The 15,633-nt window shown below is 37.0% G+C and overlaps 1 protein-coding gene across 2 annotated transcripts; it reads right to left on the bottom strand.

Moving 5' to 3' along the window:
• Positions 1–725: 725 nt before the first annotated feature.
• On the bottom strand, positions 726–15,633 carry LOC133076969 (solute carrier family 7 member 13-like). 2 transcript variants are annotated; one of them, XM_061171682.1, is made up of 4 exons: positions 14,876–15,633; positions 7,813–7,944; positions 4,792–5,153; positions 726–1,971 (listed from the first exon to the last, which is right to left on the bottom strand). In XM_061171682.1, the coding sequence occupies exons 1-4, from the start codon at positions 15,540–15,542 to the stop codon at positions 1,684–1,686; spliced, it is 1,449 nt and encodes a 482-aa protein (XP_061027665.1). In that variant the 5' UTR covers positions 15,543–15,633; the 3' UTR covers positions 726–1,683. The 2 variants fall into 2 exon arrangements, with proteins under 2 accessions (XP_061027665.1, XP_061027666.1); XM_061171683.1 differs by lacking the exon at positions 7,813–7,944.

Here is a 15,633-nt window from a genome sequence, read left to right as displayed (position 1 = left end):
TCAATATCTATATCTATATCTATCATCTATATCTATAAAATGAGTTAAGTATTTAAAAAAATATATAACCTTATATATATATATATTTTAAAAAATATTTAACTCACTATTTAATGAGGGAACCAGTGAGATGTTATAACCAGTTTAAAAGAGAATTCAAACAATGTGCACACATAGGCAGTCAAGAATGTTGAAATAAATTTACAAGTAGAAGTAAAAGTGGTCAGTATCCACGGTAATCACTGCATCCACTAGACAAAATTCACTTATATTTCTATTATCAAAACTCATTTGCATTATTATGAGTATTCTACAACTTAGAGTTGTAACATAGCTTAAAGACATTAAAAAGCACAAGTAACTAAGAAAGGTATACTAGACATGACATCCAATAAGTTCCCCACCCCGATTTCAAAGTCTTTAAACAAGTTTTCATGACATTCTCTCCCTTTTTTTTTTTAAAAATAATGCCTTGTTTATTTTTATTTTTACAGGAACAAAATAAGTCATTATTATTATTACTACTGGATTTTAGAAACTTTAGTGTCTTTATGTTCTTTTATTCCCTTTTTAATGCCAGTTAATGTATTGATTTTAGGGTTCCACAAAATTTGGGAAACATTTTGATAAACTTCTCTTACTAGATATGAACTTAATTGACCTGGACGTATTTTTGAGGGCCATGATTTAGTGTATCACACTTTATAAAGGCTAAACACAGAAACTTGAAAGTAAAATATGTTCTTTTAATTGGTATCACTGTGAAGAGTTTAGACCAGTAAGTAGAAAGTAATGCATAGTATTTATTAATATCAATTTCAGATTTACAATATTTTCTTTATTTTTGCTGATGCATCTGTATTCATTCATTCAACAAATATTAAGTATCTGCTATACACTAGGCATCTATGAATTTATCTTCCTGGCAATGACTTTTTTTTTTTTTAATTAATTAATTTATTTATTTTTGGCTGTGTTGGGTCTTCGTTTCTGTGCGAGGGCTTTCTCTAGTTGCGGCAAACGGGGGCCACTCTTCATCGCAGTGCATGGGCCTTTCACTATCGTGGCCTCTCTTGTTGCGGAGCACAGGCTCCAGACGCGCAGGCTCAGTAGTTGTGGCTCACGGGCCTAGTTGCTCCACGGCATGTGGGATCTTCCCAGACCAGGGCTCGAACCCGTGTCCCCTGCATTAGCAGGCTGATTCTCAACCACTGCGCCACCAGGGAAGCCCCCTGGCAATGACTTTTTGTTTTTTTGTTTACTTGTTTATTTATTTTATTGATATATAATTGACATACATTATATTCGTTTCTGGTTTACAACATTATAATATTTTTTACACATGGAAGTAGGCAGTAATTAAGTGACTAAGGCATATTATGCCTTTTAAACTTTGTGTGTGTGTGTGTGGGTGTGTGTGTGCGTGTGTGTGTGTGCGCGCGCATTTAAAATTTTTGACCAAGAAGAAAGTGGTGAGAAACATGTTGGGCACTGTGGAACTAAGACTTCAATTACAAGGAGAATAATTTGAATTGTAAAGAGTTTGAATATGTAGCTAGGGGGGTGGATTTGATATGTGTAGCTGGGGGTTGGGCAGGAGGTAGAGGCTTTGTGTTTGTGTGTATATATTTTAAAGCAAAGGTTACCTTTAAGAATGTATTCATTCATTAAACATTTTACATTTTAAAGTTTCTTATTTACAAAGATTTCTTTAAGGTCTTTTTTTCCTGCTGAAGTACCTTCATCATGGTCTTCAGGTGGTGAAACATTAAACAGTAATTGTAAATAACAAGTGATTTTGACAAAACAGACAGAATGTTGATTAAGGTGAACATGAATCCAGTAACACAGGAGTCCACTGAGCATAAAGATAAGCCCATAGAAATGCTCTATTTTAGGAGCCTGAATCAATGGCGTCAAAATCAGAAACAAAGATATAGCTATGCATCCAAATATAAATGGCAAAGGCACCTGAAAGTATAAAAAAGATTAAGATTAGAGATGACATTGTCCTCAGGTTTCTATAAACAACATAAGAACATTCTCTTTCTTATGGAACAAATGTTTCCAAACATCAGGGAGAAAACTACAAACATATTTTCAAATATATTTAGAGGGACAGGGTCAGTATTACATTACAGAAAGTAAATCAATGGCAGACTGAATGATTGTAAAAAAGTGGAACTGTATTTTATTCATTCTATAGTTTTCATGAATGCCTACTCAATTCATCAGATATTGTCATTTATTTACTAAAATTAGTGCTTCATTTTCAGGCATAGAAAAAATACATTTAAACATCATCAAAAATTAACTATGTCATTCTAGTATTAATCATTGATGCATTCTTAGTTTTGGGAATTTGAAAATCCAGTAATGTCATCACTGAAATATTTGTTTATAATGCTTCTTTAAGGGAGCATGTGCCAGTCTTTCTTAGGGCAGCACCATCAAGTAATAGAAACAGCAGAAATACTGGAATCAGAAAAGTCTGGTTAGAAATGCAATCTCTGTTATTTTAATCGCTCATTCTTTCAAGAAATATTCACTGAATTGCTTAGTGGCATGTGCCATGCTAAGGATACAGAGGTATTTAGGACAGATAAAGAAGGTTCTTCTCCAGGGAGCTTGTGACACTGACTAGCAGTATAACTTTGGTCTACCTAATTAATCTGATCTTCAGACCCATTTGCAGAGAACAACCAGAAGGTGGTTCCCCAAGTGCCTGTTCCACAGGGACCCCAAACACGGCACAGTGAGGCCCTCAGGGCCCCGCACCCTTACCACAACTGAAGGAAGGACACGGTGGGTCGGCAGGTACTAATGGATAATTATGTTCAGAGGTTTTTAATCAAATATTCCTGAAATATGTGTGTGTTTTGTGTTATTACGGTTTAAATATAAAGTCTGAGTGTCGAAAAAAAGGGTCCTCTTAGACTCATTTGCAAAATGAGTTTTTTATCTAATGCTGGTCTCCTAAAATCTTTGTCAGAATTGCATACAGTGTACTTCAGTAAAATGTGCTCAACAAATGGCATTTCTTAATTAACTTTATAACAGTGATTTGTATACATTTCTTACTCTTCTATGAGGCTAAGAAGATTCTTGATGGAAAGATTCATCTTTATTTCTCTGAACTGCCTAGCAGAGTGCCTGAAATATAGCAGATAGTCACTGCATATTTGTTGAATAAATGGATGACTGAAATTCAAGATATTATTGTTTACTTTTTTCAACTTGGGACATGGCCAAGAGGGATCCAATTTTTGGGGGGGAAGAAAGTCAAAACTGTCTAAGCTTATGTTTCTTAAAATATGGTCAATCGACCTCTCTGCATAAGAATCCCCAAGATAATTGATAAATATACAGATTCCTAAGGCCCAACTAAGACCTACTAAATTAGAACCTCCAGGTGTGAGACTGGGAATTCAGATTTTTAACAAGCACACTCAAGCGGCTTTATGGTCATTGGCATGAAATATGGGACTATCATTTTATTTTCCATACAATCTCTACAACCAGGAAGTATCTTAATTATATGGGCCACTGGATTATATTTATAACATGATTAAAGAATAAAACAAAGACTGTCTGGAAACTTTTAGGATTTACATTATAGCAAGGTATGGCTTATTTTATACCAAGGCAAAATAAATGAAAATTTAAAAAAGAAATGAGGGAAATAAAGAAACGTGGATAAACAATAAATTTGGCTCACAAAATGCGTGCCACAAAGCCCCATATAGATTCTGAAAGCAGGCCACCAAAAGGCATAAGCAAACCAGTTGTTTAGAAGAGGCCCAAGTATTCCTGATGCTAAGATCAGAGAAAATTTCCTCAGTGGCTCCTTTATAGAACAAAAAATTTCATCACTATCTTTTCAATATATATAACAAAAATTTGGTCTCTGAAATCAGAATGTGTGGTTTAAATCCCAGCCCTGATCCTTTTATCTAGGGTAATTTACTTAATCTCTGAGATCTAGGATTCTCCTGAGTTAAATGGGGGTAAAGCTAAGAAAATCTATGCCAGCTGTTTGACCTGAATCTGCTCACCCCTCCTTCTAATTCACTTTCTACACTATTGTCAGAATGGTCTTTTCAAATGAGAGTCTGATTTTATGTCTTTTGCATATGGTTGCTTAGGAAGTTCACACTCATACAAGCACACCCATCTGAGGGGGAAAAAGGGGGCTGATATCTAGCTTACCAGGCTCTGTGCCTGGGCATGGGGCTGGGGCTGCCTAGAGGGAGGGGTGCTTTGTTATATTTTGCACGAGGACACTCTAGGAACCTACAGTAGCCCTGCTGACATTACCTAGAGGATAGTGATTCTATCTTGCTAGTTAAGTTCAGGTTCAAAATTTTTGTAATCACCTAAACTGAGGCTTAGATTAACATATTATCGTATAAAATAAAGACCCTATCAAGGCCATACACAAGAAGAGTATGCCACATCACCCTCATTTGTTCATGGACTGAGGAGATGCTTTTGAGCTGGGCAAAAAGCCCTCCCCTCAGAAGTGTTATTGCCTAACTCCTGAAAGATGACAAAAAGGATAACATCTGTCTTCCTTGAGGAGAATCAGTTTTGACATTTTACTCTAGAAAAATCAGACCAAATGCAGCCCATACAGTCAATTACACATCAGTAAGCTGGGAAATGGAGGTCTGGTTCAGATGTTTCATAAATTTGACTCATGACTGGTTAGAAGCATCCCATATAGAATAAGAAATTATATTCCTAGAAAGAGAATAGAAGTTTAATATTAACATTTTAATTTTGATTTACCTTGTAAGGTCTAGGTAGATTGGGTTCCTGGTACCTTAGTTTAAGTAAACCTATCATATGTAACCCTCTTAAAAACCATATTGCTAATCCTGAATATTTTATTAAATTGATCAAATCTGAGGTTATAATAACAACTGAAGTTAAGATGATTATCTGGCTGACAGCCATGGTTGGACACGAGTGGTTATTGAGCATCGAGAAGATCAAAGGCAGTTGTCCTTCTTGGCTTGCTGTGTAGATCATCCTTGATGCCGAAAGCACTGTACAACACATGCTGCTAAATATTGAAGTTGAAATTCCAAAAGAAATGACCCATTGCATGGAAGGGATTATTTTGTCCGTCCAGGTGACAGCAACAGCATCTATGAAAATTTTAGAAAAATTTCAAAAAAGTCAGTCCCTTTGCTTGATTGAAATTATGGCAATAATTCTTCACTTTCTCTGTAACCATACCCTTTGTAATATGATTTTGCAGATCCTTACAAGAAAAGGAGTCTCTTTACTTATTCTTGAATATGGTCTGGACTTGTGGCTTGTTTTGGCCAGTAGAATGCATTGGAAGGTGTGATTTGCCACTGTATTTCAAACTTTCTAAGACTAGCCTGTGCATGGGATTTAGGAGGCACTTTTCAGGGCTCAAAGTGTATTAAACTTAGAATAAATCTTATAAGTGGGACATTAAGCATGAGAAAGGCATCTAAATCAGGCAGGGGGTGGTGAGATGGCATTGTGAGGGAGGCAGAGAGATAGTATTTATTCTGGAAACACAGTAAATTGTTTAGAAAGTCTGACGTGTGGTGAGGGTGTGTGTGTGTGCAAGAGAAGGCAGGAGATGAGGATAGAAAGTTAGGCTTGAATCAGATCTTGGAGAACCTGCCATGGTCAGGTTAGGAGTTGATAGTTGGTCTGAAGGAGGTGGCGATGGGCTGATGGGGTGGTGGTTGCAGCAGCTGTGAGAGTGAGACTGGGAGGAGATGCAAGAAAACAAGATGGTGGAATATTTAAACAGGGAGATGACAGGATTAGATTTGTGTTTTATAGAGTCATCTCTAGAGACTGAGTGGAGGCTGGATTGGAAGGAGGAAGTTAGAGGTGAGCGTATAAATTAGGAGGTTATTGCTGTAAATGAAATGAGAAAAATAAGGGCCTGGGCACTGAGTGGGGGAAAAAAGAGGAGGGAACACCCAAAGAGAGAGATGTTAGTGAGGTGGGTCTTTACAGAACTTGCTGCCTGGTTTGGAAGTAGGGTGAAAGGCAAATTATAGCTCTCCCCCTCATTTTAATAGTTTAAAAAATCTCCTTTAGTGTGTTACTGTATTCCTGTGAGACCAAATTGTGGGAAGTAACGTGTTTCTTTTTACTTTTAGAAATTGATATTTCTCTTTTTCTTTTAGAATCAACATAGCATTTTTATACTAGTCTCAGAGAAGATGCATAAATACACCTTTTGACTTTTGGAACCATGTAAAATATAGGTTTTTTAAAAAATGACCTTCAAAGCTTCTTATTTTTGTAAAGGCTTTGAATGCAGATAATAGAGCAGAACTCCAGTTCAGTGATGCGGCTCACTAGACTGATCCTCTTTGTGACCTCTGGCCTTGAAAACACATCCATTACAGGGGAATTCTAGTTACTGGAGTGACACAGTCAGGCCCTCCAAAACCACACACCCTATACGTGTTCATAGACCCCTGTGCCTATCTGTATATACAATATTTTTGGAGTCTATGTTTTTGTTGATGTATTATTTGACCTCTATTCAGAATATTTGAAGAGTTAGTTGTTCTCAGTAAACGAATTTTCTAGATAACCAAACTTCTCTTCTTTCAGGAGTAACTATTTTTTAAAAATTAAAATTTTGTAGAATTTTTCTAATATATTTCAAATACTATTCTGCCTTTTTAAAGTAAAGTGAACATAATTTAACATTTTTTTAAAAAGACCCAGTGGTGTCATAAAAATTCATCACTTGATTCTGTGGAAATATAATTATTTGGTATTAAAATGATTTTTTTCTGATCATAAGTACAACATGCTAATTGTGGAAAATATGAACAGTATAAAAAAGGAAATAAAAGATATCTTGCAATATTATCATTCAGATGGCGCCATTTACTATTAACTTTTTGTTGTATCTCCATTTAGTCCTGTGTATGTTATATGATTATGTGTATTAATAAAATTCATCATCTGATATATATTAATAAGTATTCATACTATTGCTTGCTTTGCTAATAGGCCCTATTAGTGGTGGTTATGCTTTGATTTGGTTTGCTTGTGTTGAGGCATTTTAGTATGGTGGTTGAGAACACAGGTCTTGGAGTCAAACAACCTGGATTTGAGTCTGTCTTTTTCAATTACTAGCTGTGTAACTTTGAGCACCATGCTTGATGGAATTGGGAAGAATATATTTTTGAAGTTCAGGTCTCGCAAATTGCTGTCCACATTTACAATCCATTACTAGCAATAACCTGAACAAGAAGTAATCTTTTATCATTAGAAGAGCATGACTGAGACCTATTTTTGAATCTTATCAGTGCTGTTCATTATTTAACTTCCTTCGCTACGGTTTCCTCATCTGAAAAATGAAGATAATGAAGATGGTACTGCTTGTTCCAAACAACTATTTTGAGGGCAGGTATCTGGATGCACCTTAAAGGGTGGAACATCTTCTAACAAAGTGTTTCTTCTTTGCCTTCTTGCCTTGCTTGCTCCTGTTTCTCCTCATCTCTTTCCTCTTTCTCCTCCATGTCTCTCCTCCTCCTCTTCCTCCTCCTCATTCTCTTTTCAGTTCTCGCTTCTTCACATTCTTCTACCCTTCGACCTTAGTCTTTAGCATGTGCTCATTTTTTTTATAGATTGTTTAGATGATTATTTTTACTTTCTTGTGAAAACCAAAGCAGGACCACATCACATTTACACTCTTATGGGTGTATCGAAAAAATAGCAGTATATAGGTGTCCCTGTTTATTCAGAGGAGGTAGTAGTGACTATTTCCTCTTTGTCTAGACACATTCATACCTGCAGAGATGATTTCCCTGGGAGTCAAAACTGCCAGGTAGGATACGTTAGCCAGTAAGTAAATCACAGCCACCATGGGAAGGACAGTAATCAGAGATTTGGGAATATTTTCACCAGGATTTTTTATCTCTCCTAAAAAACACAAATAAACTCATCAGAAAAGATCATATTATTATGAGACTTTTGAAGACTTCTTTGTAATGAAAAGGATGAGAAAGTACTATTCATGTGTCTGTTGTTTCCTCATCTGCTTGACTGATTCTACTCCTTTGCAAGTTTTGCCTAAAAGCTTGGATTTCTCACCATCTTATACTAAAAATACAATTATTCCAACTATTTCATGATTATGGATTTACAGTGATGGAAAAGACTATTTAATACAAGCTACTATGTATAAAATGATAAGCTACAAGGGTATATTGTACAGTGCATAGTATATAGCCAATATTTTATGATAACTATAAATAGACTATAACCTTTAAAACCTGCGAATCACTATGTTGTACACCTGAAACTTATATAATGTTGTAAATCAACTATACCTCAATAAAAAAAGAGAAAGAAATGAAACAGGGATGAGAGCAGAGTGGGGGGAGGAAGTTTGCATTAAATAAGTTAGCCGAGAAATGACATTTGAGGGAAGACCTAAAGGAAGTGAGGGAGGGAACTATGTGAAGATCTCAGTGGGTAGCCTTCTATGCAAAGGAAACAGTTGGTGCAAAAGGAAAACAGACCCCCCCCCATGCCATGGCAGCCTTTTGTGAGTGCATCTATGTCTTTCTCTGTCACAGAGGCTTCCAAAGTGTAGTATTGAATACCCACGATAGCATCAAGGACATACTGTGCTTTGTCTACATTTCAAATACAGAGGAAACTGCCGGGACTCAAAGAGGTTAAGAGACTTGCCCAAGGTCACACAGCAAATACGTGGTGAGGGCAGGATTTTAACCAAGTTTGGTCTGACACCAGACAGTAACCACTGCACCCTCCAGCCTTCATGTAGCTAGATCTCTTGGACCTTGAGGTGATGGATTTCTTGGACAGAAGGTGCCTCGAGGTGATGGATTTCTTGGACAGAAGGTGCAGAGTTCTTTTAGACACTTACTCCCACCCTCTTGGATAGGCGTCCTCAGTTGGGAAAATCTTTGAGCTCCAATACATAATAAAGTTTTTAAACCAAAAGCAGGGATGAGCTCAAGGCACCTAACAATGTTTCGGTCAGTTTCTGTCAATTGTAGGGGCCTTACCTCAGGGGAGGAGACATTGCATCAACAGTGAATTCCTAAAATTGACATATTATCTCAAAATTCCTAAACATCATACTGTTTTTCTTAAAAAGGAAGTTCAGGGGAGTGGTTAAGAGCCTAGGCCTGGACCTAAATGGTCTGGGGTTCTAACTTGGCTGTGACCCTCACTAGCTGTTGGACCTTGGGAAACAGGTTTTGCAGTTGGCAACAAAGATTGCCAGCCCACAGATTTGTACAAATAAAAAATGTACAATCGTTTAAAAAAAAGACTGTTTGGTATATAACATGTCTCTTCATCCCATCTGAGATAAGTAATTTCTTCCTTTTTTCAGAAGTAACAGTTCTCTCATCATCTCTTTCCCTCAAGCAAATTGACCTCTGAGGAAGTTCCTTTCTCATCCTTACTCTCCCAAGCAACCTTTTCCTACCTAGGCAAATTTACTGTATTAAAATGACTACTGGGTCATCATAAGTAAGAAAGGTGTGAATGGAATTCAGGATCTTATGGGTTATGAATAAAATAATAAGAGGAAAACAATTTAGAGTCCATCAGGCAGTCAAGAGATTGTTTGAATCTACTCAAGCAGTGAAGGAAATTTGTCGTAAGCCATGTAGAAGCGAGACAGTCTGTCCTTCCAAATTCCGATTGGAAAGAAATCAGGCGATATTGATATAAAATCAGTGTCAGCTGAATTGTGAGGTCTTCGGGTCCCCTGTTACTATAGCAACGGTGTGACAGAACCAGCCTGTGCACATGTGACTTGAAGCATGAAGTGCTCAGATCACATGTCTTATCTTGAATCTGGGAAGTGTAAGTAACTGTGTAAGCTGGGATGGTCCACCCAGCAGCTTCAAACACCTGAGATAGTGACCCTGATCCCCTGTGTGGGTAAATGACTTTACAACTTGACCGGCAGGTTCTCCTCTCCTCCAGCTTCTGTGAATAATGGCTGCTAGTTCCCCATAGCTGAACCCTTCTCCTGAGAATTGCCCTTAGTCCTTGGGTGATTTGGCAGGGAGGGGAGGAAGCTGCCTTGCTTAGAAAAATCTAGAAGTTTACATTCTCCCCTCAGAGGCAGCCCACAGTCATTTATGAACCGATAAAAGGTACAAAAGCCCATCCCTAATGCCTCTAGTTGGGAACATTTCGTATTATTCTTATTCTAGCAGTACTGTCTAATAAAAATATACCGTGAGCCATTTATGTAATTTTAAATTTTCTAGTAGCTACATAAAAGAAAAACCAGTGAAATGGAATTATTAATATATATTTATCCCCAGATATGCAAAATGTTATCATTGCAGTATGTAACATTTATAAAAAACTATTAATGAGCTATTGGACATTGTTTTGCTCATTCAAGATTTTGATTTCTGGTGTGTATTTTACACCTATGGAGCACCTCACTTTGACTAACTACATTTTAGATGCTCACTAGCCACATGTGGCTGGTGGTTACCAGTTTGGACAGTGTGGCTCTGTAGGATCTGGCCGAGGCTAGACTTCAGCTGAAACCACATGTTTGTTCAGCTCCACACCCCACCCCACCCTGTCCTGCTTCCTTCACTCCTCACAGCTGTCTCTTGGAAGTAGGCCCTCAATAAAGTGCTTGCACAAGGATCCTAATCTCAGGTTCTGCTTCTAGGAAGTCCAATATAAGATGCGAATGTTTCAACTTAAATACAACAATGATCAGGTAAATGAAAACCTTTGATACCATTTATTTTCTGCTAAGTTACACAATTTGTGCCAGTGTCTAATTTTTATGAGAATCTGGCATGTTAGATAACCTGAAAGAACAGCCTTGCTACTTAAATTTTAAATGTAAATGAATTTTCAGATGTGCGATTTTAAGTTGCAAGTGTAGGAGACATTGTTTATAAACAGTATTTAAGTGTACAAGAGAACTTAAAATTCATCATATTTAAGACAATATTTTAGTGTTACAGGACATAAGTGATTAGAAAGGCTTTGCAAGTCAGACATTTAAAGTGCTTAAAAATTAAATACATTTTAACATGCAATTAAAACAGTTTATAAATTGTGAATGAGGTTATATTCTTTAGTGACATTTAATATGTTCAATTTAGTAATCAACCACTTATTAAAAAACAAGAAAAAGTGAATTTTATGTAAAATTTTTAGTTTTATATATGTACATCATTATTTATGTTAAAATTAATGGTTTATGAAAACTTATGATTTTTAATTTATACCATAAGAAAATTGACTAATAATTTTAACTCCAACTTTGGAAAGTTATAAAACTCACATTAACATCTAACATGGATTTTTTTTTTTTCTTTAAGAAGCGAAGAGTAAAAGATAAGAAAAATTTAACCTGTGCCAGCTTAACGCTTTCTTCCTCATCCTACTCTTTTCCCACCACTGTTCAAAAAACAACATCCTTTATAAAGAGTCCTTTGAGAATATTGTCTCTTGGCTCAGCCTGGCTGTTTTTAATGTGGAAAATTCCTTATACTCTCTAACAGATCCCAACTTTGGTCAAATCCTTAGGACCTGGGAGTATTACCAAATTTTAAGTGTGTCTAGGAAAACAGTGGCTTGTGTCTCCTGCGGTATTCTTGTCTTCAGTGTAAACTAAGACCAGGGCCTCTGATCTCCAACCATAGGAGAGGAGCAGCTTATGGTGGGGGCCCTGTCTGCTTAGACTCTCCTGCTTGGTCTCCCATACAGGCAGGGGAAAGTTTTGTCTAATGAGCCTTTTTTTCTCTCCCATGTGTGCACAACTTTAGTTTCTGGAGGACTAAGCTGGATTTCTTGAGGGTGAATGAAGTCTGTCATAGATTTCCATCTTGCAGCAACTTGAGAGAATGGGTGCTTCATGCTCACCAGTTCTCAAGAAGTCCTTTTTTTCCCCCTGAAACTGAGATACAGTACCCCTCCCCCCGACACATCTGCAGTTTCACTTTCCGTGGTTTCATTTACCTGCGGTTAACCGTGGTCTGAAAATATTAAATAGAACATTCCAGAAGTAAACAATTCATAAAGTTTAAATTGCATGCTGTTCTGAGTATTGTGATGAAATCTCATGCCATCCTGCTTGTCCTGCCCAGGACGAGAATCATCCTTTTTTCTAGGATCCACGCTGTATATGCTAGCATCCTGATCCCTTAATATAGGAAAAAACATCGTATATATAGGAAAAAACATCGTATATATAGGGTTCAGTCTTATCCATGGTTTCAGGCATCCATTGGGTGTCTTGGAACATATCCCCTGTGGATAAGGGGGGACTACTGTATATTGCAACATGCTAAGTGTCAGGAGGGTTTCCAAGTATTCATGTATATTCTGTCTCTGAAAAGTTCCTCTAATAGGAAGCCAATCAGCGTATTGCTCCAGCCAGAAGTCACCACTTGTTCTGGGCCACCTTGTGCATAGAGCTGGAGAACTACCCTTTTCAAGTCTGCTTTCAGGGCTTTGGCAGAGGAGTGGATGCAAATCTAAGTGGGTGGGGCCATTATTAATGCAACTTCCTCTAAGGGTCAGCCAATTCTGTATATCTTTATTTCTCCTCCTAAATTCCCTTCACTAACAATGGGAATTCTAGGCAGATTATTAAATCTGAGGCTCTCTTTAAACTGCTCACAATATTAACGTGCTTCGTGTGATGCTGATTTTCTAAACAGCATACCATGGTATCTTGTCTGATTGTTCCTTGCAAAAGTCACACAAGTCATGTTATGGAAGCAGTGGCCTTTTGTCGTTTTGTAATTGAGTGGATAGAACTTGAGTCCCAACAGTTCTCTATGTCACTAGAGACTCCTTTGAATATTGTCAGACCTGCTACTGAGATGGATGCACTGATGGCTTTGAGACCTAATATAATTCCTTATTTCAGAGGTAAATATAAAGGATGTATAGTGGTGCTTGGGATGCAGTGTTATCCCTTTGGGAGGCCCTGGCATAAGAATCTAGACACAAGCTATCTATTCTGTTTACAATTGGTCAGGAATATGACAGCTCAGGAACTCGGAGAACCAAACTTGAGGGAGATAGTTCTTTCTAGCCAGGATCACCCTATTGTGAGACGGAAGAAGCCAGATCTCTAAATTTGGTAAGTTAATGAAGTGCTGGTTCTCATAGCCAGCCCCATTCAATTAGCCACAAGTTCTGGCCATGTTACTGTACTCATCGCATTCGACCTTCTGCTCTAACAGTCTGCAGATCCAGAAAATTTCACTAGACATTTCAAACACAACCCTATTGATCTGAAGTTACATTTCTCTATCAGTTCCAGTTATGGGATTCTTGTCCTTAATTCAAGGTTTAACTTGTTTGATAACAAATCAAACCAAGGAGTAGGAGGAGAATGAGATGGGTGCTTCAAACAGAATTGGGTCTAAAGCTGCATTGTGCTGTGTCTTTAGGCAATGATCACTATCAAGAACACCTGGGCTTGCTCTAGTGCGATGCTTTACTTTAGCCAAGGGGTGCACCAACATCTGGGTATTTATTTTTGCAGAACCCACCACTGCGCACTGACTAGGTGACCCCTGGAGGATGCAGTTCCAAAAGCAGTGACCTGCGAAACTCTGCCTCCATATATCTCCAATATTTTCACTTATGACTCATGCGCCTTTTAATGGCCAAACTAGCAGCAAGGTGACTGCTGGCATAATTAATTTGTGCGAGGTAAATTAAAGTCTTATTTGAAAAGCCTAGATATTTAAAAATTTGTTACTTTTATTGCAAGAAATTTCAATGTTACATTTGTCAATTAAAAAAGGAAAATACTAAAGTACTTAAAAACCATATCAACTGTTAAATTTTTAGTAATCTACATGAGTGAGCAAAGTGTCTCATTGACCGGGGAACATAAAAAAAAATTCAATAATTCAAGAATTGAGAATTCGAAGAAGTCATCATTAAAAGTTTTGATAAAGTATTAAGGACATTTCAAACATAAAATCTATAGCAACGTTATATTTAGAGGCACAAACTCCAGTTTCTTATTAAAATTTTTGCAAAGATTTTGTTTGGAAGTTTTATATAACTTCAATATTTAATATATTCCTTAAAATTTAATATTCCTATAGTTTTAAAATGAAAAAGAAATATAGTGAATTGTTTTCTATTTATTTCTTTTGTTTACTCTAGAGAGCTATGCAACTATTACCAAATTCTTTTGGTACCATGACATCAGAGGGGGCAGCATTGCCCTGCAGAAACAACAGTGCATATAAGCAGGGAAGCATGGATATTACACCAGTCCTTGAAATTGTAAAAAATGGGAAACATTTTAAATACCACCAATGTGAAAGTGCAGTAAAGCCATTCTAAGGAATATTATGCAGCTGTTAAAAGAATGTGTTAGATGACTAAGAACTAATATGGAAATTTCTCTAAGACATATTGTGGAATCAAAATTAAGATGTGACATTTTACCAATGTGGTAGGGGATATATAAAATCTGTGATAGTTTTATTTTTTTGCAAATGGATTATGTTAATATATTTCTTATATAATTGATATTTAACTCAAAATGTCTTGAAAAATTGTTAGAATAAAGTATGGTAAAATCTGAGAGTGGTCTTAATTTTCTCTTGAAAACTTTATAAAATTCCCAAGTTTGTGATAGGTGAATGACCTGAAAAACACTAAATTCTGTGTATATTATATAGATAAGTATCTACCAAGTCTTAATGATGATTAAACTACATACATGTAGAGCATGCAGAACAGATTTAATTCAATTCCTCACAAATAAACAAATCAGATATATCTTTCTCCATAGACTTGTAGACAAAACTTTATGCCTGCGACAAAAATATTTCAGAAAAAGATTTACCTGCTATGCTGTTCAGGATTGACGTGCCAGAATATGCAAACAATCCTTGTAGGAAGGCTTCTGCAATCTGTGAGACTTTAGGAAGTTCAGCGTCGAAAGCGTTCTCAAACCTGGCCACGTTCTCTTTTTTCCCAATCCCTAACAGCACAATCCCAGTGAGGGAAATGAAGCAGAGGACAGTCATCTTTGCCACAGTACTGATAGTTTGAAACCAAGCCACTGTTTGCACCCCTCGAGTATTTAGAAGTCCCAAAGACCACAGAATAGCCAAAGCTAGACACCTCTTTGGTAGCTCTGGAGCTGGGCACCCAGCATAGAAAGGCTGAATTGTATAGGTAGATAATAACAAGGTTTCAGTAGCTAGTCTTAAGGGATGAGTAAAAAGTTTGATCCAAAGACTGAGGAAAGCAACAGAGGATCCAAGAGATCTTTTGAGGAAATAATACTGTGCTCCACTTCTAGGGAATGTTGTCCCCAGCTCTGCGTGACTGAGAGCGGAGATCAAAGTCAGCACAGCACAAGCAGCCCAAATACTCAGGGAGACAGCTACATTCAGTGAGGAATATTTTAATACCCCTTTAGGAGACACAAAGATTCCTGCCCCTATTGTGGCACTAAATATTAAAATGTTTCCACGGAAGAATCCTATTGCCCTCAGGAGTTGCATGCTTTTGCCTTTTTCCTGTTTTTTTTTTAATCCTGAAAAATAATTTTAAAATTTCATGTGGATTGCTAACTCTTATACATTCCCCCCATGA

The sequence above is a fragment of the Eubalaena glacialis genome, chromosome 17 (genome assembly GCF_028564815.1).
Source record: "Eubalaena glacialis isolate mEubGla1 chromosome 17, mEubGla1.1.hap2.+ XY, whole genome shotgun sequence".
In the NCBI taxonomy this organism is placed as follows: Eukaryota; Metazoa; Chordata; class Mammalia; order Artiodactyla; family Balaenidae; genus Eubalaena; species Eubalaena glacialis.
The sequence above is the reverse complement of the archived record's forward strand: the minus strand, read 5'-3'. Positions and strand labels throughout refer to the sequence as shown.